The 24,928-nt window shown below is 44.8% G+C and overlaps 1 protein-coding gene and 1 pseudogene across 11 annotated transcripts in view; one reads left to right on the top strand and one right to left on the bottom strand.

Annotated features, from left to right (window-relative positions):
* SEPTIN11 (septin 11) overlaps positions 1–24,928 on the top strand; it is a 106,860-nt gene that overhangs the window by 60,980 nt on the left and 20,952 nt on the right. For all 11 annotated transcript variants that reach the window (XR_011257805.1, XM_069594413.1, XM_069594405.1 and 8 more), the window contains exons 3-7: positions 1,418–1,613; positions 9,148–9,334; positions 13,523–13,684; positions 16,169–16,265; positions 19,207–19,375. Coding sequence is in view for 10 of the 11 variants with exons in the window: in XM_069594413.1 (XP_069450514.1) it covers positions 1,418–1,613; positions 9,148–9,334; positions 13,523–13,684; positions 16,169–16,265; positions 19,207–19,375 (811 nt within the window). In the remaining variant the exon portion in view is untranslated. The remainder of the gene's footprint in view (positions 1–1,417; positions 1,614–9,147; positions 9,335–13,522; positions 13,685–16,168; positions 16,266–19,206; positions 19,376–24,928) is intronic.
* On the bottom strand, positions 10,188–11,633 carry LOC138442841 (small ribosomal subunit protein eS24 pseudogene; annotated as a pseudogene).

Genomic DNA, 24,928 nt, shown 5'->3' on the forward strand with positions numbered 1-24,928 from the left:
TTACAGCAACCCTTCAGAAGAGAGACATTGTCCCTAAGAACATCATGGGATTGAGATTTTTTGAAAGGGCTACAGTATACTGGTATGTTTAAATTGAGCTGAAAATCTAATTGGGGAAATTTTCCAAATGTTGTTTTAAAAAATGCATTCCTGTAGATAATGTTTCTTGATTTCTACCCCCACACACTCAACCACGGCCACAGAAGTGGATGGGTTCTTTCTCATTGCCAACTATTTTTGACTCAAGAATTAGTATCAAGAGAAAGTTTTTCTTGGCTTTATTTTAAAGATGAGGTTAAAGTTCTCCATGGTTCCACATTTGGGTCTTACCATTTGATTGATTTAGTATAATACCTGCCACTGATTTGCATATATTAGAGGCTCAGTGAAACCTGATGACTTGAACTATAATGTGAACCAATAAGGCCATCATTGCAGGTCGTTTAACATCATTCAATTTCATTGTCACAAACATCAGCCTGAATACCAGGACATCTAACAAATGCTTGCCGTCTACTGAATAGGGAAATGCAAACGGAGGTATACAAAGGATTCTCACAGATTCATAACCATACCTGAAAATATTAGGCAGTTAGTTTTCTCTGTAACAATGTCAGAATTGGTTGAATGAATGTAGGTGTTAGAACCACACAAACCCGAGTTAGAAACCTGGCTTTGCCATTCAACAATATGACTTTAGACAAGTTACTTAAACCTTATCTAAGCTTTAATGCCTCATCTGTAAAAGGGAGGAAACAGTAGTACGTATTCTATAGGAATTAGTACTAGGGTTTAATAAGATAGTACATCAGAAGCTCTTGTCACAGGACCTGGTACAAAGTAAGTGCTCAATAATTGTAGCTGGGTTTGTTATTTTTGTTGTTATTTGTTAAGAGTGTTGTTTTGAAAAAAATGTAATTCTTTCCCACAACATTAGATGGTATCAGATACTTCAATATAAATGCAATCAGTCTCTTACATTTTCCTAGTAACAGAAACTCAGCAATATAGATTTTTTTTTTAAGTACTATATTGATAGTTTTACATGCCAACATTTAGAGAAGGAAGAGCTACAGTTTATGTCTTTGAAATGACCACAAACTGACCACAGGCAAGCTTTTAAGTTCTGTTTCTCTATTCAGAGGTAAAAAAAAAGAGCATCTTGATCTATAAGTTCAAGATCTTCTCTGCCGAATGGTTTTTGAAATGCATTAAGGCATTTCTAGAGAGGTAGTCCATAGATCACACATGGAAAGAGCTATTTTTTTTTTGTGGTGGGATATCTGGTGAGACTGACTTTTCAAAAAGTTTTTCTAACATGATGATTTAAAAAAAAGAAAAAAACACTCCTGGTGTTGTGAACTGATGTCTCAGAGGCACTGACACTTTCTTTGATTTCTCTCTTGTGGTCATGCAGGCGAGACGGGGATCGGCAAATCCACGTTAATGGACACATTATTCAACACCAAATTTGAAAGTGACCCAGCGACTCACAATGAACCAGGTGTCCGGTTAAAAGCCAGAAGTTATGAGCTTCAGGAAAGCAATGTGCGGCTGAAGTTAACCATTGTTGACACTGTGGGATTTGGAGATCAGATCAATAAAGATGACAGGTACATCTTGGGATTTTGTGGGGATGTAAATGAATGAGGAGGTAACAAGACTCATCCTGGGGAAATGCAAAGACCAAATGTTAGCTCGTTGTAGGGCTTGGTCTCCTGTCACCTAAAAGATAAGACATTGTTGTCCTCTGAGAAATTGTCTTAGAATGTTCTTGAGGTCAGAATCAGCCGATGTAATTGATTCCAGCTAGTATGAGCAGAAAAGAGATTTGTTAGAAGGAATAAGCTAGCTTATGATTTTTCCTGGAAAAGTCATGGAACTAGGTTTGGGGGCTTTCCCATCTAGAAAAGCAGTCTAGAGAAACATCTAGGGTTAATGGAACTCCTGCCACAAATTACTGTATATATTTGGTACCTGTGATGCTGGGGACAGGTCTCTAGAACCTCCACTGAATCTGTCCCTGTTAACCGAATGCCTTCATCGCCACTTGCAAGAAGAACCCCTTTCCCTGTGTGTGGCCCCTGCCTTGGGTGACATGCCCTCTGCCTCCAGATCTTGTATGCCTGTAGCTGCTTGGCACAAAGTAGGCCACATCTGAACACTAGCTGCAAGAGGGTCTGGGGAATGTGGTTTCTGGTTTGTTTTTTGTTGTTGTTGTCACTTTAACTCTGCCAAGAAAACAAAACAAAAACCAGGCATTAAAAAGTAAGAGGAGTTTGGAATGAGCATCTGCCCTGCTCTCCTAGGGCTTCCCAGGTGGCAATAGCAGTAAAGACCCCGCCTGCCAATGCAGGAGGTGTGACACGGTTTCGGTTCCTGGGTTGGGATGATCCCCTAGAGGAGGAAATGGCAACCCACTCCAGTATTCTTGCTCAGAGAATCCCATGGACAGAGGAGCCTGGTGGGCTGTAATCCATAGGGTTTCAAAGAGTTGGACACAACTGAAATGACTTAGCATGCATGCAGGCACTCATGCTCTCCTAGTCACTGAGACAGATTGGGATATTTGACTTAATCCCCAAATTCCTTCAGCTCTGAGTGAAAACTTGGAGTCAATAATGATTTTGCCCAAGAATCTAGAGCCCAGGATTTAGTAGACCCGGTTTGTGGTCTGAATTCTGCCAATAACCAGCTATGGGCTCCTTGGCAGTTTATCTCCCTCTAAGAGAATGACAGTGGATACTCTCAGCCCTCTTCCAATGGGATCTGCATACAGTCTCTTTTCAGGTGGGGTCTAAGGAAGGGCACTGTGAATGGCTGAGCCTGGAGGAGGGGTGTGGTAATCATAGGGAGTAATCCTGTATTTTGATGGCTTTGGCAACCAGGGGTGTCTGCTTCTAAAACCCAAAGTGAAGAAAGCATGTTTGTGAAGAAAGCTCAATGGGAAATATCGTAGCTGATTTCCAGCCGGCACAGGATCTTAATATTGATGCTAGAGCTGTGGTGTGAGCACTGTGGCTCCTTTGTGCATTGTCTGGGTCTTCCTGTAGGCTGCTCACAGTTGGGTGGCCTGCTGGGTGCAGAATGGCCACATTGAGTCTGAATAATGAGTGTGGTTTCAGTGGAGCCTAGTGAGGAATTCAGATCCTTCTCTATCCAGCAAGGGTTTGTTAAACTAACCAGATAATGTATTTATAAGAAACTTCTTTGTCAGTGTAGAAAACAGACATGTTTAACCTGCTTAAGAAATAAAATGTCTTTTTTTTTTTCTTCTTCAAAATTTTGATCCTATAGTTTATATATAGACAGAAGCTATTAGCTATAAGTCAGTCTTGCTGGGCTTAGTCACTCAGTCGTGTCCGACTCTTTGTGACCCCATGGACTGCATGCAGCCCACCAAGCTCCTCTGTCCATAGGGATTCTCCAGGCAAGAATACTGGAGTGGGTTGCCATGCCTTCCTCCAGGGGATCTTCCCAACCCAGAGATTGAATCTTACCAGCTGAGCCACCAGGGAAGCCCATAAGTCCATCTTGGTATTCACTAAAACTGGTTGACATAAACTTCACCTAATTATAAAGTAATACTGTGAAGTTTTATTTTTATAAAACAAACCTTCTCAATTGATAAAGCCAAGCAAGTTCGACTCTTTGAGTTTCTGTAGTCCTTATTTGAGGGAAGTGTTTAAGTTTTTAAACCTTCCTGGTGTGCACCCATGAATTCATCTCAAGATCACTCATCTTTCTTCACTAATCTTTGAATCCCTTATGGTTATTTTAAATATTTATGTTCATTCTCCAAAAAAGGTTTGAGAAAGCTAAACTGTCCCAGGCCCAAAGATAATTCTAGAAGGAGGCTTCCAGAGACATTTTTGTGCAGTGACAACTTAATGCGAATAAGACAACCAGAACTTTAAGTTACAGTCTGTTTGCTTAGGGCTCAGACACTTCATTTGTATCATACCAGGTTTTGTTTATTTGTTTGCTTCATTTTCCTCTGATCTGTGTATGGTATATGTGTGTATTTTCTAAAGAGGAATTTTAACCATTTTTAAAAAATCTAGAGCTATGTATTGTCTAGATACATTTTAACTGTCTCTGATATAAAGATGGACCCATAGTAATGACAGAGAAATATTTAATGCATGCTCTAGCTGAGCACTGAGCTCTAGTTTATCTATAGAGCAGTTTATATGCTCTTCAGTAAACATTGGCCTGGAATAACAGGAGCAATTGTTAGACACAGTAAGAAAGATTTTATTTTGCATCTGTCAAAATGGACTATCTGTACATTGTGTTGAGTGGGGAACAGCTAAGCACAGCTCCTGCAGCTGAGCAATTGCTCTTGATTTATGACTTCAATTCCAAGGAACGATGGAGAGGTTCTTGTCTGAATGCTGTGTGTGATGCTCAGTGAAGCAGATGAAGAGAAACCCTGATGACAAGCAGAAGAGCACAAGTGCATTGTGGGAGCTGGGAAGCAAGCCAGGGGGCTCCTGGTCCTCGTGTGGTCAGGAGGACCCATCTCTGTCTCTGACCTGTGCAGGTTTCTCCCTGGGGTTGCGGAATGCCAGGCATGTGCGCTGCCTGACGGGCAGGCAGCAGCCGGACTTTTTCGGGATGCCTTCTGGAGGGAATGAGAACCATCCTCCTGCATTTTGCTGCTAAGATTCCTTGAGCTATTCCTGCTCCATCATCGCCCCAGCACTGCCACTACAGTTTTCACTTCTCCTTTAAATGGCGACTTCCTACCCTTCTGGTGGGTTTTCACTCGCCAGCCCTGAGCAGCAAGTGGCCAGTACCAGGCTGATCCACACATTTGCAGCTGGAGGCCTCTTTAAGAAAATTCCTGACTCATTTGGGTCAAATAATAGTTTCCAAGGAGACTTAGAAGAGAGGAAGTGTGATATTAACCTAACCTAGATACCAAATGTTTTTTTTTCTTCTGAAATTTCTTGACAGCTATTGCATAACCTCTTTGAGTGGCATTTAGAACTCTGTGCTCCAGAAGGATTGTTGACATTGTTGACTGTAAACCCAAATGCCTGTTGTTAGAAAAAAAACCAACTCATTCAGATAGGGTCTGCTTCCATCAAAAAATTGGAAGTGGGGTATGCATTTTTGTATCAGTATGTAAACATATGCAAAGGGATGTGTTGTTTCTCCAAACCCATGATTATTTTTACTACTTTGAGGATTAGGCAAGATTTTCTGCCATCGATGCAAGACTTCAAGAATGTCCCAGTTTGTTTATGTAGGCTTTGGACATGTCAGCATTCCTGCATCACTATCTGCCTTGGACCAGGCTAGCTAGAAGGAGGCAGGAAGAGAGGTCTGGTAAGGTTTCCTGTTTTGTTTAATAGCATGATTAACTCTTCGTGGTCTAAGGACATTCTTGTTCTGCTGTCTCTACTATTCAGTGAAGAAGGAAAGAGGTCTACAGGAGAAGGGAAACTGCAATCTGCTATAGTAGATTCTTAGAATTCTTCTGCTGGAAGTAGGAGAGTTCATTTGCTGCATATTTAGGAGGTGGGAGATAGAATGTCAGTAGCGTCCTACAAACTATGATGATAGCACAAAAAAGCAAGACTAATTCAAGTCCACTGAGAGACTCCTCAAACTCACCAAATCTTTGTCAGAGTTATAAAGTGGTAATGGAGTAGTCTGTTTGATCTTTAAATTCTGTCTTAGTCACACTTTCTGGTAGAGGTAGTGGAAGGATAAGGAAAATTAGCTTTGGCTAATAGATAGCAAGAGAGAGGAAAATATATGGCTAGTATCTGTTTATTTGTTCACATACAAAGGGGAGAGTCAGTCCCTGAACAATGGCATGGGCTGTTTTGCAAGCATGATCAATGGGTACCTTGGGTGGCTAGAAAACTTTGCATAAAATATTTTTTCCCATCACTTTTAGGATTAACCACTGCCAAAATTTTTTTTTTTTTAATGGCTGGATATTTATGGGGGGAAAAAAAGAGTTGAGGATAAAAAGGGATATCCCCATGCCTTAGAAGGAAATTATGTGAAAATGTACAACTTGATTTGGTTTACCTGCCCCCTTTCCTCTGCTTGATGTGGCTACAATCCAGAGAAGTTTGAATTGGCAAAACCAGAATATAAATAGGTATCCTCACTATAAGAATGGAAACTAGCAAAAGGCAAAAATAAGGATGATTTTTATGACTTTGAGTGTAGATAACACGTGGACAGGAGATGGAGAGAGGGCAGAGTCTATTTGAAGGATGTGAAGGGAGAACAAAGCCACTAGGCTAACTTACTATATGCATCAGGAGAGGCTATTTCATCAACACAATGAAATCTGGAACAGAGGAAATAGTGATTTTGGTCAATAGTTTTCCTGAAATGCATTTATTTGTTTATAATGCTATAGAGGCTAGAACAGATGGGATCTTGTACTTGGCTATGTGTGGGAGGTAGGCTCTGGATTGAACCTAGGATTCTGATTTGGCCAGTGGTGTGGATGGAGATGCCATCTGCTGAGCTAAGGAATACGGGCTAGTAGGGTTTGGGGACAAGATGAAGTGTGATTTTGGGCACATTAGCTAAGAGCAAGTGGAAATATCTGGTAAGCAGTTGGATGCAGTGGCCTGAAACTTAGGTAGGAGATCTGGTTAAGTGAAACACAAGAGGAAATGTGATTTTTCCAAGGAAACTGCATACACAGAAAAGGAGATTGAAAAGATTGGCCCAAACTCAGGAAGCCTGAAGCGTAAGAGGAGAACAGGAGATGGCTTTGGAGATGCTGAATTCAGGGCAGACAGCGCTCCTCACTGGAAAAGGAGAGGTGCTATGCCTCCCATAATCTTGGAGGAACAGAATCAAAACCAAAGGCAAAAAGGAAATTACTAGAAAGAAGAAACATTCTTGGACCACTGTTGGGGGAGATGCCAGGAAGCTGCAAATCAGGAACTGGGGGGACAGGAAGGAGCAACTACCGTGAGCTGCTTTCCTCCCTTCTGGGCTCAGAGGGTGCTGGGGAGGTCCCTGGTTCCCCAAGGACTTGCCTGTGTCAGGGGACCCGAAAGTCTGGCCTTGGACTCACAGGGCATGAGTGGGCCTCACTGAAGTGGCCTGGGCCACTGCCCTACAGGGCATGAGTCAGTGGCAGAAGGGTTACCGTGGATCTAGGTCAGTACAAAGTTCCTTTTTCTTTTTTTTCCCCTGTCTTTTTTGAAAACAGGCTTGCTTTTCTCGTATTTGTGGTTTATTAAATTACTGTGAAATAGTCATATCTCACAGTTTTATGTGCTAGTTTTTTGCATATACTAGCTCATGTATTTGTCATATCAGCTCTGACATAGATGATATTTTTGTCCTTGATGTTACCTGTGAGGAAATTGAAACACAGAGAGGTTTAGTAACTTGTCCAAAGCAAGTTAGAAAGTTGTGGATTTGGAGTTTGATCTTAGTTGGTCTGACTTGAGTCCATGCTTCTAACCACCATTTTACATAATTATCCTATCATAATAATGACTATTAATATTGTTATATAATACCTGCTTATATTTAAAAGATTAATGTTATGTGTTTGTTAATTTTATTGGCTACAATGGGTCTTTGCAAGCGGGGACTCCTCTAGTCGTGGTGTGTGGGGTTCTCATGAGTGGCGTCTCTTGTTGCGGAGCACGGGCTCTAGGGCATGAGGGTTTCAGTAGCTATGGCGGGGGCTTAGTTGGTCCATGGCGTGTGGGATCTTCCCGGTCTGAGATCAAACCAGTGTCCCTTGCATTTTACTGGTTCTTAACCACTGAACCACCAGAGAAGCCCTACCTGCCTATATTTTAAAGTTGGAACATGTAGAAGAATCTTACTACTTGTTCATCCTTTCCATTGGAATTCATTAGGATTTCTATTATGTTAAGGATTTTCTTCAGGCACAGTCTACTTTTTCTTTAAACCTCTAGAGGCTTTGCTCAAATTGAATCAATGGATTGTAGTAAATAACCAAAGGAAAATAGAAGAAAACTTTTTTCTGTTTTCAGTTTTGGTCATAATTTTTTTTTTTTTTCTTTTAGGACATCTGCTGTCATCCTCATTATAAAAGATTTATAGTTCCCTTTCAGGGATTTCAGTTTAATTTATGGGTTTGTGAGTTGAGTGTTGAGAGGTTTTTATTTTTCTTAAAGCTTAAATCATTCCTCAGCAAGGTAGTAAGTCTGGGGAAGGATTAACCCATTTTATTCCTAATCTACCTGTCTCATTGCTGCTGACACTAGCTTCTGAGCAGTCCCTGTGGAGACCTGGAAGAATTCGTGGCTTTTCCATAGTGACCTAATGAACTACTTTGTCCCTGGAGAACATGTGGTTTATTGAATATATATCCCGCATATGCTATTAATGATAGTGTTTGTGGTCAGTTCATAGAGTCATGCATAATTATTCAAAACAGATTTGAATTATGATTTGGTGAGAAGACAGTTTACCTTCAAATCATAAAATTGAGAGTTGGAAGGAACCTTGATCCTAATTGACCAGACACTTCCGTTTATAGATGAGGTCATGGCAAGCGCCGGGCTCTTTGAGAGGACAGAGTAGCTAGCCCTTCTCCCTGAAGGACTGGCCAGAGGAGTGGGGAGAGGCTGCCAGCCAGAGATGGTGCCACATCCTAAAACCGCAAAGGAGTTTCACTCTGGGCACCAATGCCAGTCAGTTGGGAGAGCCTGTCAAAGTTACTTTATGGGGACAGATTTTGAGGCTCAGTTTTGGCCCAGTAGGGAAGAATGCCGCAGTCTCTTAGCAATACTTTCATGGGTGCCATGGGGCAGTGACAGTGTGTCCTACATATTTCTAATCGCTGTTTTAAAGGATGGATGTTAGCCAGGAGATTAACAGGAAGAAGACCGTTCCAAGTGGGGATCTAGCATGAGGAAAGGCCTGGAGGCAGGCGGGAGCTTGCCATGTGGGGCAGAGAGCATGAACTAGGGAGGTGAAGGATAGGGGAGCCTGGGGTGATGTTTAGGGGTCGTAGGGCCAAAGGCCTGGGCTGCCAAGGTAAGGAGCTTGGACTTTAGCTCTTAGAGAACAGGGAACCACTAAGGACTTTCCTGGAGGATTGTACAAAGAGGTTTGAGACTAATGACATGCTGATTTAAAAATATGTTTTAATAACTTTCTTCTGCATTCTAGCTATAAGCCGATCGTGGAATATATCGATGCCCAGTTTGAGGCCTACTTGCAAGAGGAACTGAAGATCAAACGTTCTCTCTTCAACTACCATGACACCAGGATCCACGCATGCCTCTACTTCATCGCCCCCACTGGCCATTCGCTCAAGTCCCTGGACCTGGTGACCATGAAGAAGCTGGACAGTAAGGTACTCACTGCTGCTCTGGGTGCCGTCCACTCTCCCCTAAGATCACCTTTATCCAGAGGCCCAGGGGACCTCTGCCTTCAGTGTAATTTGGAGTTTTATTTCAAAGACTATTTTTTACAGTAGTTTTGTGTGTGCTTAGTCGCTCAGTCGTGTCCAACTCTTTGTGACCCCATGGACTGTGGCCCACGAGGCTTCTCTGTCCATGAGGATTCTCCAGGCAGGAGTACTGGAGTGGTTGCCATGCCCCCTTCTAGGGGATCTTTCCAACCCAAGGATCAAACCAGGTCTCCCACATTGCAGGCAGATTCTTTACCATCTGAGCCACCCCGGAAGCTGTTTCAGGTTCACAGCAAAATTAAGAGCAAGGTACAGATATTTTCCATAGATTCCCTTCTCTCCACATGCATAGCCCCCCATTACCAATATCCCCCCAAGACGGTGCATTTGTTATTAATACAGTCAAAAAACCTATATTGACACATCCCTGTCACCCCAAGTCGATAGTTTACATGAGGGTTCACTCTTGATATTGTACATTCTGTGGGCTTGGACACATTTATAATGACATGTAATTATCGCTAGAGTATCAAATAGAGTAGTTTCACTGCCCTAGAAATCTCCACCTGTTCATCCCCACCTCTGCTTCCTAACCCTGTATTTATATTTTCACTGGCTTACAGAACCATAAGGTTTAACAATATGAAAAAAACCTCTGGATATTAGGACAAAGCAAAATGATGTAGCTTATTACAAAGTATCTTTAGTTCTTTTTTTTTTTTCAGGTAAGAGGTCTTCATTTATTTTGTCTTTCATGAAAAATCTGTACAATCACCACAGAGAGAGTCACTGCAGAATCTTTACTCCTTCTGTCGTCCAAGCTCCAGCTCACTTTTTGCCAGCAGCAAAACTGGCCTTTGCAGTCCCCCTGACTTTCTTCACTCCGTTCTTGTGTTTCTTGCACTATTTTCTTGAGGTCTTGTTCTTCTCATACAGGCCATGTCTTGCAAGCCTGTGTTTGGACTCATTCATCTTTGCATAATCCAAGGAATGGTAAATCATGCCAAAGCCATTTGTCTTACCACCACCAAAATGTGTTCTGAATCCAAATACAAAGATGACATTTGATCTTGGACATTCTGGCCAGTTTTTCCCGAATTTCTGTCTTAGAGACTATTGCCTTTCCAGGGTGAAGGACATCGTTTCTGCTGAAGTAGTTGGTTGGTCGTGAACTTACTGGTCCGGATAGTTACTGTGTCGTTCGTGATGGCAGCTGATCTTCAAGCAGCCAGGGAGGAAAAGAGAGCTTCCGTTCTTAAATTGGCACTAATGTGTGCTCTGTTGAGCGTCAGGGAATCGGATAGTGGAGACACCTAAAGGGTCATGCTGCTGCTGCTGCTAAGTCACTTCAGTCATGTCCGACTCTGTGTGACCCCATACGCAGCAGCCCGTGAGGCTCCCCCATCCCTGGGATTCTCCAGGCAAGAACACTGGAGTGGGCTGCCGTTTCCTTCTCCGATGCATGAAAGTGAAAAGTGAAAGTGAGGTTGCTCAGTCGTGTCCGACTCTTAGCAACCCCACGGACTGCCGCCCACCAGGCTCCTCTGTCCATGGGATTTTCCAGGCAAGAGTACTGGAGTGGGGTGCCATTGCCTTCTCCTTAAAGGGTTGTAGGAAGGGTTAAATTTAGGGAGATTGAACAATAATTCATTATTTATTTTTTTAAAGAAACTTGCTTTAAACCTCTCTTTGTAGGGTTTGTATAGGTTTGGCTTTAACTTAAAGTTTAAAAAAATTTTTTAAAGTGTTAATTCTTTATCTATGTGATAAGGTTGGTCTAACTTCTTAGATTTTAAAACAGATCTGTACCATGTGTTCAAAGGAAGTAGTGTCTCAGAATGCGTTTGACCCCTGATCTTTGCAGATGTGTAACCTCTCTCCTTCACAACATTTGAGAGAGGGGCTGCTAAGTTTGACCACAGTTGATGACGTACTTGATGACTAATTTGATTTTCCATTTTGAAATAAGTAGGAAGGCAATACATTGTGAAATAAAGAAGCAGCAAACGGCAACAAGAACAACCACAGAATTCTGCTCTAGTGTTTCCTCTTAGACTCTAACGTGCTTTTGAGATCAGTAACAAGTCTTAATATCTTTACGGGGCTTTGTTGGGTGTTATTTTCTGTCCCAACAATTCTGTTTAAAGGATGCTTTCTCCCTGGAGGGACGTAATAGAGACCGCTGAGAAGATCTGCCTGTCCTCAAGGCCTCTGCCTGAACCAGCCCACAGGAGGTCCGCATGCTGATACAGCCAGGCTCCCCAGCCCCCAGCCTGCACAGGCACACTGCTTTACACAAACATTCTACCAGCCAGAAAGGACTCCTGCAACTAGAGTATTCTTGGGAGAATAAATAGAAACCTTCCCTCATCTCATTTGATTCAGCTGCAGTGAGCCATTGAGGGTGAGGAGTCCTGGGCAGGAGGACCCTGCTCCCTGCACTCCCAGGTCCTTGGAAGCAGGGCTGGGAGGCAGGCAGAGGGAGGTGGCTTCCTCACTGAGGCAGAGCTTGTACACCACGTCAGGGTGATATCCAGCAGTAGGATTATGCTTCGTAGAGTTGATGTCAAAGGGGAAAGAAAAGGCAAATGCAGCTAATTTAAAAAAAAATCACTCTAAAGCAAGTTGAACTGCTTTCAAAGGATTAATATTATTGTAGAGATGGAATGCTGGAGAGAATTTGAAAATGATGTCGTCAAAGGTTTATTGGTACAAGTCAAGTGAAGAATTAGGGCAAACATATGATAATTAAAGAAAAGATTTCCAAGCACCTGCCTCTGAAGAAGAAGAGATTTTAAATCTAAATTTGCTTGGTTCTTCTGTCTACTCTCATTGAACTGGCCAGGAAAGTATGATCCTCTGCCATTTTGTGCATGTTGATATTAACTGAATACCAAATGTGCACAAAAGTTAGCCAATATGAAAAACAGGGAGGAGTTTGTTGCCCAGGTCCTGATTCAGACATTCACCAACCCTCACTGATGTCTGCCTCAGCCTGCAACTTGCTGGAGGAAGCCCACGCGTGATAAGGTTAGGAGTGGGTAAAGGAATAGGGAAGAATAATTTTTTTTCCATCAGTGGATCATCTCATTCTGGTTTATCAGGGATTTTTGGTTTGGCTCTTGGGATGAAAGGAGAAGCAAAGGAATGCGGACATGACCCGGAAAACCTCCCAGAAGTCTCTCTTTTCTCTGGCTGGGACCACTTTTTGTTCCCTTTTCAACTGACCTGGGTGAAGCACATGGTCTTCGGTATCAGATGTCAATAGCATCTTAGTGAAACCTTTGTACCAAGCAGGGAGTGGAAGGAAGTTATTCTTTAAAAGTGAATTTCAAAAAATGTGCCTTGTGGATAGCACCAGGGCAAGCTGGGGAAGAGTGGCCCACCCTGGGCTTTAGGGCTTGAGCTGGAGGGTCCTCAGGCCTTGTCCTGGGCTTTCTGCCGTTGCTGTCAAATCCTGAGCTCTCTGTATCCGATGCTCTGAAAGCGAGTTTTGTCTTTAGCACTAGATCTCATTCTGGCACAAAGTAATCTGATAGAAGCTGGTTCTCAAGATAATTAGTTGATGTGATTTTGCAAAATTTAAAAGTAGGTGAAACCATTTTTGTTTTGGTTAATACTTAGGTTCCCTGCTCCTAGCAGTTTTCAGGTCATCAGAAGAAAGAAAGGATGCTATCCTCATAGAGCTGAATGTTCCACTATTCTAACTACTGAAAACCTTGGTATTAGACTGTTAGAAACATACAAAAATCAAGCTCCTAAAGTAGCTGGGAGGAGTCACAGAGGAGTGGCTGGTTACTCAAAGAATAGGCTTCTTTGTTATCGTTCTTTGTCATAGAGTAACATTTCCTTTTACACCGTAAGGAAGAATGAGGTGGCACAGAAGAGGAAATTACAAGGTTGCTTGCTTTCAGTGCCAGATGGGAGGAAGTAAAGTGTTCAGAGATGGAATTAAAAGATTATCAAATATCTTCTGAATTTTGCATCTAGGTAGAAAGTGAAATTTTTAATATCATCTCTATTTTCTAAGTGAAGTTATACAATTTCCATTTCTATGTTTTCTGTATTTTATTCATTTGTCTGTTTTTCTTCTGTTGGAATTAAATAAAAGTGGCTGTGTTTGGTTTACAGGTGAACATCATCCCAATAATTGCAAAAGCGGACACCATTGCCAAGAATGAACTGCACAAATTCAAGAGTAAGATCATGAGTGAGCTAGTCAGCAATGGAGTCCAGATCTATCAGTTCCCTACAGATGAGGAAACGGTGGCAGAGATTAACGCAACGATGAGTGTAAGTCCTCATGTAAGGACCATCCCGTGATGATGATGCAGTGGTTTTTAATATTCACAGAGTTGTGTGACCATCGCCACAATCAATTTTAGAACATTTCTATCACCCCAGAAAGAAACCATGTACCTTTTAGATGTCAGCCTTCTAACCATCCCAGCCATCGGTGGGCGCTGCTCAGGGGGCGCTAGTGGTAAAGAACCTGTCTGCCAGTGCAGGAGACATAAGAGGCTCGGGTTCGATCCCTGGGTTGGGAAGATCCCCTAGAGGAGGGCATGGCAACCCACTCCAGTATTCTTGCCTGGAGGATCCCCTGGACAGAGGAGCTTGGTGGGCTGCAGTCCATAGTGTTGCAAAGAATTGGACAAGACTCAAGTGACTTAGCACATACGCTTATACAGACATTGGCAACTACCAGTCTGTATATTCCTCTTTCTGTAGACTTGCCTATTCTGGGCATTTTATATAAAGAAAGTCATACTGAAGCTTAGCTAGAGAATTAAATGATTTGGTGAAAGCCATCTAGTGAATAGTAACACTGAGATTTCAACCTACCCGAAATTTCAACCAGATTTGTGCTGTTTGCCATCATAATTAGGAGACGAGAGTAATTCCTCAGAACTGTTTCTTCTTCCTTCTGTTCAGCATATGGACTTTTCTAGACAGGGCTGTTATCATTTAGGGAGGAACGTTTCCCTCTGGTCATCCCCACCATGATCAGGACTTCGGAAGGGAATAGGAGGTTTTCCTTCTCTGGGAAAGCATTGCCTTTAACACTGAAGGATCTCATTCCTGCAGAGGCAGTCCAGCTCTGCGCCGCCCGGGTCTGCTCACCCTGAGTTGTGTGAGCCCCTCTGGCTGTCGTGCTGCTGTGGTTAGGATAGTAAAGGGTCTGGAGTCCTTGGAAGAAACCCAAGAGAGATGTTTCCTGGGAAATGGCCATGAGAGCGTGTGAAAGAAGGTTATCCTAGGGGACAGTGGCAGCTTCTGTCCATCAGCACCCACGGAGCAGGTGGTTTCCTAGGTTGTGACATCATAGTGTGCGCTGCAAGGGTCCTGCCGCCCCAGCTCTAGGGAACATTCTGCAGTTCCAGATGCTGGGGAAGAAGATGTGCTTTCTTCCCTTCATCCACAGTGAGAAATCAACTGGAAAATACAAGTACCATGAGCACCAAACAGAATAGCACTTGGGCAGCCTGGGCCAAGGGTTCTGCTAAGCTCTCTGTGGGAGAGGATTAGACTTTAAAAGCATCATCTTTCTCAGTTTATCTGTAGCAGAAGGACCCTGCATCAGGGAGCAGTAAATCAGTAAATAATTACTGATTTATTATTTATCAGCAATAAATCCCAGAGCAGCCATTTCAATGTTATTCTTACCTGCCAATAGGAAAAATATGGAATCACTGTTTTCTCCCCAGAATGTAGCCATAGTTACCAAATAAACCAGTGCAGCACAGAGCATGGCACAGCCCGGTATCTTCTATAGCAGCTCTGCTCAAGGTGAGTCTGGGTGCAAGGCCTGAGCCAGTAATTTTTTCAGTCGAATTTTGTGCAGTGATCACCTGTCAAAAGCAATGCTCTTCAATAGGAATAAAATATAAGCCACACAAGGAATTTAAAATTTTCCAGTAGCCACATTTTTAAAAAGTAAAAAGATAAATTTAAGAACTTATTTAACCTAATTTGTCAAAAATATCATTTCTCTGTGTGTATTTCTTTTTTTTCTTCTTTTTTTGCCTGCACTGCAAGTCTTGCAGGACCTTAGTTTCCTGACCAGGGATTGAACCCAGGCCATGGCAATGAAAGCTCAGAGTCTTAACCACTGGACCACCAGGAAATTCCCCAATGTACATTTTACAGTTACATACATCCCAACTTGGACACCTACCTAACTTACTCCTCTCATACTTCAAAGTGTTTCAGTATGAAATAAGTACCAAAAAGATAATTTTCCTTCATGTTTACGTCCACATTGACATAACTGTTTCTTCCCCTTCTTTTTTTTTGAGAAGATTTGAATTTGATGCCAAGTGAAGTGCAGTCCTATCAAAACCATAAAGTTGTAATTAAGGGAAAACTGTTTCACACTGCTTCCTTTTAAGTGTAATTGAGTTAAAAGTAAATAAAATTAAAAATTTCTTCTTAACCAGCCTCACGTCAAGTGGTCTTAATCACATAGATGAGCATAGATCAGTGGCTACTGTCAGACACTGGAGGTCCCTCACTTGCCATACATATAATTGCAAAGACTCCAGGCTCCCCTGGCGTCTAGGCCACGTCAGAGCCTCGGTAGCTGGTTGCAGGGGGCTCGGATCCATGACACCGACCCCCACTGGGCTGTCGAGCCCCCTCCCTTGTCTGCCCTCATTCTGCCTTTCCTCTCACCCCAAGGAGACGCCTGTGGGAGGAGGGGGCGTGTGGAGGCAGCGGGGGCCCATCTTTGCCATTTGGGGAGGGTAACCATTCTGTGTCCTCTGTTGCTGGCAGGTCCACCTCCCTTTTGCCGTGGTCGGCAGCACCGAAGAGGTGAAGATCGGCAACAAGATGGCGAAGGCTAGGCAGTACCCTTGGGGTGTGGTGCAGGGTATGTACGTGGGCATCACAGCGAAGGCGCTCCTCAGCCGTCACCCCCAGGGTGACCATGTGGGAACTCAACATGGGCGGATGGAAGGGGGCCGCTGGCAGTCGTGGAGGAAGGAAAGAAATGGGGAGGCTGGTCCACAACAGAGAGAAGTTTCTGCAGAGCCTTTGTGCCCATGAGGCAGCCCCTCAGGAATGCTGGGTGGTGTGGGGAATTTACTATAAATTCCTGAGCAAAGAGAGTTCTTCCCTGGGAGTTAGAACCAGTTTCATCAGCCAAGTATCAGAAAGCTGCAAAGAGTTTCTTGCAAACAAGAAGATACTTGTTTCTCCATTATCTCCTGAAAAATTGTCTTCTAATGAAGTATTTTCTCAGTCAGCATCTGAGAATTGTGAGAATAAGTGACCTGTAATTGGCACTCGGGGGACATGACCACAGTCTCTAACCTGAAGACGTTTTTTCCTGTGTCACTTTGTTGGGCAAGGTCTCTGATTCTGTTGCCTGCCTTTGGGTGTTGTGAAGGAGGTTATCCAATGCTATGGATTAAGTAGGGTGGCTGCAGAAAGTTCCTTCATCAGTTTAAGATATATCAGTCCTCTTGTTCTGAATAAAGGCAGCAAATCTATGAGACCTGAGAAAGCACAGTGCCTTTGAGATGTATAGGAAAATTCTAGTGTTTATGAATCTTCCTAAATTCTCTGCAATAAGAAGATGTTCTTCATATTGTTGATGCGAAAGGAGAAGGGGATGGCACAGGATGAGATGGTTACATGGCATCACTGACTCAGTTGACGTGAATCTGAGCAAAATCCAGGAGATGGTGAAGGACAGGAGAGCCTGGTGTACTATAGTCCATGGGGTTGCAAAGAGTCGGACACAACTTAGTGACTGAACAACATCAGCAACCAGTTGTTGGTAAAATTAAAGAAGGTGGTACATAAAAGCTGCCTTGTTCAGGTCCTGACAGCATCAGTTCAGTTCAGTCGCTCAGTCGTGTCCGACTCTTCACGACCCCATGAATTGCAGCACGCCAGGCCTCCCTGTCCATCACTAACTCCCGGAGTTCACTCAAACTCACGTCCATTGAGTCGGTGATGCCATCCAGCCATCTTATCCTCTGTCGTCCCCGTTTCCTCCTGCCCCCAATCCCTCCCAGCATCAGAGTCTTTTTCCAATGACTCAACTCTTCGCATGAGGTGGCCAAAGTACTAGAGTTTCAGCTTTAGCATCATTCCTTCCAAAGAACACCCAGGACTGATCTCCTTTAGAATGGACTGGTTGGATCTCCTTGCAGTCCAAGGGCCTCTCAAGAGTCTTCTCCAACACCACAGTTCAAAAGCATCAATTCTTCGGCGCTCAGCTTTCTTCACAGTCCAACTCTCACATCTATACATGACTACTGGAAAAACCAAAGTGTTGACTAGACGGACCTTTGTTGGCAAAGTAATGCCTGTGCTTTTGAATATGCTACCGAAGTTGGTCATAACTTTTCTTCCAAAGAGTAAGCGTCTTTTAATTTCATGGCTGCAGTCACCATCTGCAGTGATTGTGGAGCCCAGAAAAATATAGTCTGACACTGTTTCCACTGTTTCCCCATCTATTTGCCATGAAGTAATGGGACTAGATTTCATGATCTTCATCTTCTGAATGTTGAGCTTTAAGCCAACTTTTTCATTTTCCTCTTTCACTTTCATCAAGAGGCTTTTTAGTTCCTCTTCACTTTCTGCCGTAAGGGTGGTGTCATCTGCATATCTGAGGTGATTGTTATTTCTCCTGGCAATCTTGATTCCAGCTTGTGCTTCTTCCAGCCCAGCGTTTCTCATGATGTACTCTGCATAGCAGTTAAATAAGCAGGGTGACAATATACAGCCTTGACATACTCCTTTTCCTCTTTGGAACCAGTCTGTTCCATGTCCAGTTCTAACTGTTGCTTCCTGACCTGCATACAGATTTCTCAAGAGGCAGGTCAGGTGGTCTGGTATTCCCATCTCTTTCAGAATTTTCCACAGTTTATTGTGATCCACACAGTCAAAGGCTTTGGCATAGTCAATAAAGCAGAAATAGATGTTTTTCTGGAACTCTCTTGCTTTTTCCATGATCCATTGGATGCTGGCAATTTGATCTCTGGTTCCTCTGCCTTTTCTAAAACCAGCTTGAACATCTGGAAGTTCACAGTTCACGTATTGCTGAAGCCTGGCTTGGAGAATTTTGAGCATTACTTTACTAGCATGTGAGATGAGTGTAATTGTGCAGTAGTTTGAGCATTCTTTGGCATTGCCTTTCTTTGGGATTGGAATGAAAACTGACCTTTTCCAGTCCTGTGGCCACTGCTGAGTTTTCCAAATTTGCTGGCATATTGAGTGCAGCACTTTCATAGCATCATCTTTCAGGATTTGAAAGAGCTCCACTGGAATTCCATCACCTCTACTAGCTTTGTTCATAGTGATGCTTTCTAAGGCCCACTTGACTTCACATTCCAGGATGTCTGGCTCTAGGTGAGTGATCACACCATCATGATTACCCGACAGCACGGAGGGGTAGAAATCGCCAGATGTGACAAGGTCTGGATGTAGACTCTGCTCCATCTGTCTGGGAGGTCAGCCTGCTCATCAGAACCATGCTCTGCCTCTGGGTGGCAGGAGTCACATAGCCTGCTTGGCAGAATTGTTACAGAGTCGAGACAGTATTTGCAGAGCTCCTCCAGGGTGCCTTGCACTCAGCAGTCAGTATGCACTCAGCAGTCACCCTCGTCATCAGTCATCACCAATGTCAGAAATCCTGTCTATGTTAGGGGTGGAAGGAGGATCCAGTAGAGGATCCTTGGGTGACCTTGAGACCTTAGAGGATTCAGTATCCATGAAAACAACATCTTAGAAGCATCACTTCAGATCTTAATGACATGGCTGCTGAGAACCCTCCCTGCCTTCTTCCCCATCTCTCACAGTGGAGAATGAAAACCACTGTGACTTTGTGAAACTCCGAGAGATGCTGATCCGTGTGAACATGGAAGATTTACGAGAACAGACTCACACCCGCCACTATGAACTGTATCGGCGCTGTAAGCTCGAGGAGATGGGCTTCAAGGACACGGACCCTGACAGCAAGCCCTTCAGGTATGCGGGCACCCAGCAGTCAGCTCCCCCAGGCAGCAGTCTCCGGGATGTGCTGGTGTACCACAGAAACACTCACTGGATTGAGATATCCAAGGGGGAGGGCTCAGGCGAGGGCAGATTAATAGCACGTATTGCCAGGCATTGCAGTACCACTTTTTCTGCATCACCCCGAGTAACTAATGTTCCTGATGTCATTACTGCCTCCTCATTTTACAGTCGAGGAAGCAAAGTCACCACAACCTGCCCAAGTTGGAAGTGATGGCGTGAGTTTTGAACCCTGTTATACTCACAGAAGCATAGGACCTGATTCAGGTGTTTATAAAGGTGTTGCTGCTCATTACAGTTGGCCCTGTTCATTTTTGCCACACAGATTTAAGGTTGAACCTTGCCAGCAGTCTTATTTTGGAAGTGCTTTTACTGGATTTCAGTGAATCTATACAGTTCTAAGAACAGGAGTGGGTAGGAAAGGGAATAGCTTACAGAACCCCTGTCATGTATATTTCCCCACACCGTTAATGGATGGAGATGAAGAGGAAAGATGTGAAGGGGAGAGTGTGGAGACCAGTGTAGAGTTTTGTTGTTGTTGTGCAGTTGCTAAGTCGTGTCTGCCTCTTTGCAACCCCATGGGCTTCTGCATCCCAGGTTTGGTGTGCCAGAGAGTTAGTGGCCCAACAAAGGCCAGGCCCAGTCAGAACCCAGTGGTGGGGAAGGGTCAGCCAGGCAGAGGAGGGTGGGCTGCTGGGCTAGAATTGCCACCTCCTGGTACAGGAGAGAATCACTTTTCCATATGAAACTCATACAGTTTCTTTCCTTTTTAAATACGTATTTACTTACTTATGACCGTGCTGGGTCTTCGTTCCCGCACACCGGCTTTCTCTAGTTGCGTTGCTTGTTCCTGCACACCGGCTTTCTCTAGTTGCGTTGAGCGAGGTCTGCCCTTGAGTTGCAGTTCATGGGCTTCTGATTTCTGTGGCTTCTCTCATTTTGGAGCACGGGCTCTTGGCACACAGGCTTCAGCAGTTGGGGCGCTCCGGTTCAGTAGTTGCCTGAACAGGTTCAGGACCTGTTGCCCTGAGATGTGTGGGATTGTCCCAGACCAGGGATTGAACCTGTGTCCCCTGCACTGGCAGGCGGACTCTCAGCCACTGGACCACCAAGGAAGGCCCTCTTGTAGTTTCTTAATGGGGATTTGAGTTGAGGTGATACGAGGTGTACCAGTTGGGGGCTACAGTTCCTTGGAAAAGACTGTTTTCCTTTGCTTTTGTGGCTGACCTATAACTTACACTTGGATGTCTAGGAGCCGGCTGGCCACACATTTACCTCCTAAAATGTGCCCGAGGCAGCCTGCGTGCAGTGTGGGCAGACTGTCCTTGGGATCTGAGCTGCCTTTAGGATGGGAGGAGGTTATTTTCTTGGAATTGCTTTAGAGATAGTTTTGTGAGATCTGGGCTGGTTTCCTGGTACAGTGCTCCTTTGTATCCTGAGAATGAGTAGAGACCCCAGACAAAGGGCTTCTAACCGAGACATTCACTTTTAGCCGGGTTTGCACCATTTAGTCCTGCCCTGGGGGCTTGTGAAACTGACTGTCTTCAACCACGGGAATGTGCTTTCTGAGGCAGCATAGAGGATCCCTTTTTGTGTATACAGGTTCAGCTGATAGAAACTTGACCCCAAAATAGCCTCAACACAGTCAAGCCTACTTTGCTTATTAAGCTGGAGGAAAATGGTAGTTGGTAGTGGCAGAGGCCATCTTTATTTTTTCATAGAGGTTTTCTCTCCTCATCCCTCCCCCACCCCCAATCCCCGTAGACATGGAACAGAAGGGACGGCAGAACAATGGGACCCATGTGCCTCCACCCTCATTCAAACCCAGACAGCGTTGAAGGGTGAGGGGGCATCAGTCTGGGATCCGGTCTTGGTCCTGCTCCCACTGGACTTCTTGACTTGTCTGGGCCTCAGGTTCTTTATCTGTAAAATGAGGAACTGGGCTGGATCCGGGGATAGTAAGATCTAGTAGGAGTACTTTTTCCAGAATGTGCCCCCGAGGAAATAAATGCAGTGGGTTCTGTGAACCATGCAGTCTCTGTCCCAGTCATTCAGTTCCACCCTTAGAGGATGAAAGCAACCAGAAACCCTAAAAGAACAAGTGTGGCTGCATGGCTGTAAAAAAGATACTCACATCCTAAAAGTGGAGGGTTCTGTTTTAATGTTTGGTGGGACTTTTTAAGACTTCAAGCCCAGAAGACAGCATCTCAAATAACCCTGAGAGAACTGCTCTGAGGAGACGAGGGGAGGACCCATCAGGTTATATAGTTTTGCCACAAAGGGCAGCTAGTCTGAACTGATCATTGTTGATTAAAGAAAACCAGATAACCCAAGTGAAGGAATTTAGTGCTTCTCTATGTATGGGAAGACGCAAGAGTCTGGACTCACTGAAGTCATCCCGCTCATTTGCATTTTGGCTGTCCCAGGCCAGTATCCTGTGTTTTTCACATCAGGAGCTCCCTTGGGGCTCACAGTGGGGGGTGGCTGCAGTCTGATGGCTGCTAGACCCCAGGTATTCTCCTTCCTGAGTTCCCTCAGGGCTCACCAGCTCACCTTGAAGGGCTGTAATTGCTGATACGTCCCTGTTTTCTGATAGGGCAGGAAATATTCCGTTTCTCAGCTGTGTTCCAATAAAACTGTAGTTAGAAAAACAGGAGGGGCGAGATTTCCCCTTCAGGCTCTAATTTGGCAGCCCCTAGACCTCTAGATCATCACCTGGAACCAGTGAGCTGCCTGCGGAGGTTAGACTGCGTGTGACTATTTCTGAAGTCTGTTAGAGGCAGTTTACATCCCCAGCATTCAGCACAGCCGTGTTCTTTTCAACTCTGGAATTTGAAGGCTGTAATGCAGGCCCCTGGATGGTGAGGATTTCCTGCTGCTGCCCCATCTATGCATTTGAACGACAGTTTCTCCTGCAAGGCCAGGGTAGTGCCCGCCACAAGAAGCATTGCTGGGTGGGTCCAGCAGGCTGTTCCTGGCAGAGCGGGGTCCAGCCCACTGCTTCGGCCTCCCAGTCTGGCGGTGGAGGTCCTTGAGACTTGAAGAGAACATGCTTTATTCACACATCTCCCCTTCCTCATTTGGATCCATTTCTACTGGCCTTAGGGTTCCTTTTTGAGGACAGAAAAAGCAGGAAATATAGAATATTGGGTTGGCCAAAACATTTGGGTTTTTATGTAAGATGGTATGGAAACGGCAATGAACTTTTTGGCCAACCCAATATATCTGCATCATCAGAGCCTTTACTCTTTTTCCTGTGTAAGAAAATAAGAAATAGAAGTAGACCTTCTAAAAATAAATACTTCCTACCACCTCAGTTCCTGGGAACCCTGGAAGCAGTTTCTCCTCTTAGAGACCCATTCACTCAACCTCAGGTGGCCCTCTTGGTGCAGGCAAGATCCTTGGGATGTAAAAGTCAACTCTGATCACAAGTCTTGGCAGGTTGTAAGATGAAATGAACTTGGTTTTCCTCTCCTTGCAAACCACCACTTTACAAAGAGCCCAGCCTCTCTCCTGGAGGAGTTTCCAACCTTCTGGGCACTAACTTCCTGTGGGCCTGACCCTGAGGGTTCACTGCGTGAACGATGACACAGTTAAGGAAAAGCAAAAGGCACAGATAATTTGAGGGATTTCCTGGAATTTCACCATCGAAATCATCATGCCTGGATGCTCATGCTACTGCCAAGTCACTTCAGTTGTGTCCGACTCTGTGCGACCCCGTAGACGGCAGCCCACCAGGCTCCCCCGTCTCTGGGATTCTCCAGGCAAGAACACTGGAGTGGGTTGCCATTTCCTTCTCCAGTGCATGAAAGTGAAAAGTGAAAGGGAAGTCGCTAAGTCATATCCGACTCTTAGCGACCCCATGGACTGCAGCCTACCAGGCTCCTTCATTCATAGGATTTTCCAGGCAAGAGTACTGGAGTGGGGTGCCATTGCCTTCTCCGCTGGATGCTCATAAAAGACATTTTTTCCCTGTGCATTTAGGGTGAGGTTGAAGGAGTATCAGTGAAGGACTCCAGGCTTTTATGTTCTCAAAGTAGAGGATTCCTTCTCAGGTGTACAGTGAAGGCCATCCTCCCCTCTGGGCGCCACATGTGTTTATACCATGTGTTCATAAAATAGAGGTCTGTAAAGCCGAGGCTCATGAGTGGCGGCTCCCCTGAGTATTACACCAAACCAGAAGCCAGGCGAGCTCAGGGACAGGCCACATTTGAGCCTTGGAAGTGAGTCCCAGGCACAGAAGCCAAGTCTGTGCCCGGTATTGTCCTTCAACCTGCCCGCATTCAGAGTATTGTCTCTTTTGCCTTGTGGCAGACTGTTTCTCTCTGTCACTATGCATACATATCTCCAGGTGTCAGCCTGCTTTTTCTGTTTTTTAAATGTTTATTTTGGCTGCACCAGGTCTTAGTTGCAGCTTATGGGATCTAGTTCCCTGACCAGGGATCGAACCAGGCCCCCTGCATTGGGAGTTTGGAGACCACCCGGAAAGTCCCTTCCTGCTTGTTCTGGTGTGCATCTTTTACACCTGAAGCTCACGGCTTCACTCCAGCCAGAGCACCCGTGCCTTCCTAGGACTCAGGCCCCCCATACCCGGGCCCCTTTCTGGCTGGCATTTGGGGAAGAAGCGGGGGCCGGATGTCGCACAGAAGAGGGGATGGGTCTTGTCTCTGCCGCTTGTCTCCTGGGACGCCGCTGCCCCCTTCCCAGCACTCCTTGCACGCCTCCAAACACCACCTTCTCCTTCGCTCTGCCTGTCAGGTCATATACAGTGCTCCTTTACTGCCCTTCTCTTGAGGTCACACAGCTTGCAGTCCCCTGAGACTTCTTTGTTTTTAGGAGCACCAAAGCCTTGCTTCTCCGGCCATGGGAGGCGAGCTCCCACCTGAGCTAGGTGGCCGAGGTGCACGTCCCAGCTCTATCATTTCTTCATCATGTGACCTGCACAGATTACTAAGCTTCTCTGTGTCTGAGTTTCTCCGTCCATGACATGTGTGGTGATAATAATACCCACTTCACTGTGTGGTTGTAAGGATGACGCATTTTCGTGTGTAAATTCCTCCACTAACCCGGGTGACGTGTGGGACTCCAGCCTGCCCTCCCTTGGTGGTCCATGAGACGTGACAGGGAGAGAGCCCTGCTGCGTGACTTACCTGAGTGAAGGATGGGCTGGAGTGTCCTTGTTCTCCTTTGCCTTGACCTCCATGGGCAGAGCCGTGTGCTACCCAGAGCTGTTGAGAGAAAATGAGAAGAGAAAAGCCTGTGTTTCAAGCTGGCTTAAAGCCTCGTGAAAATATTGTTCACTTCTCCCTTGGAAGAGGGTATTAGTAAGTACAATTACAAATGAAGTTGGAAGAGCTAAAAATTGCAAAAGGTGTCATCCCCTTAGGTGTCTGAGTGGCTACCATAGGGCCAGTTCCTTCTAGGGGGGGTTCACTGGCTGGAAGCATTGGGGAGGGTGTCCAGTCTCTCGTTCACACGTGGATTTCTGCAGGTGCCTGGGGAGTGTCA

Source organism: Ovis canadensis, chromosome 6 (assembly GCF_042477335.2).
Source record: "Ovis canadensis isolate MfBH-ARS-UI-01 breed Bighorn chromosome 6, ARS-UI_OviCan_v2, whole genome shotgun sequence".
NCBI lineage: Eukaryota > Metazoa > Chordata > Mammalia > Artiodactyla > Bovidae > Ovis > Ovis canadensis.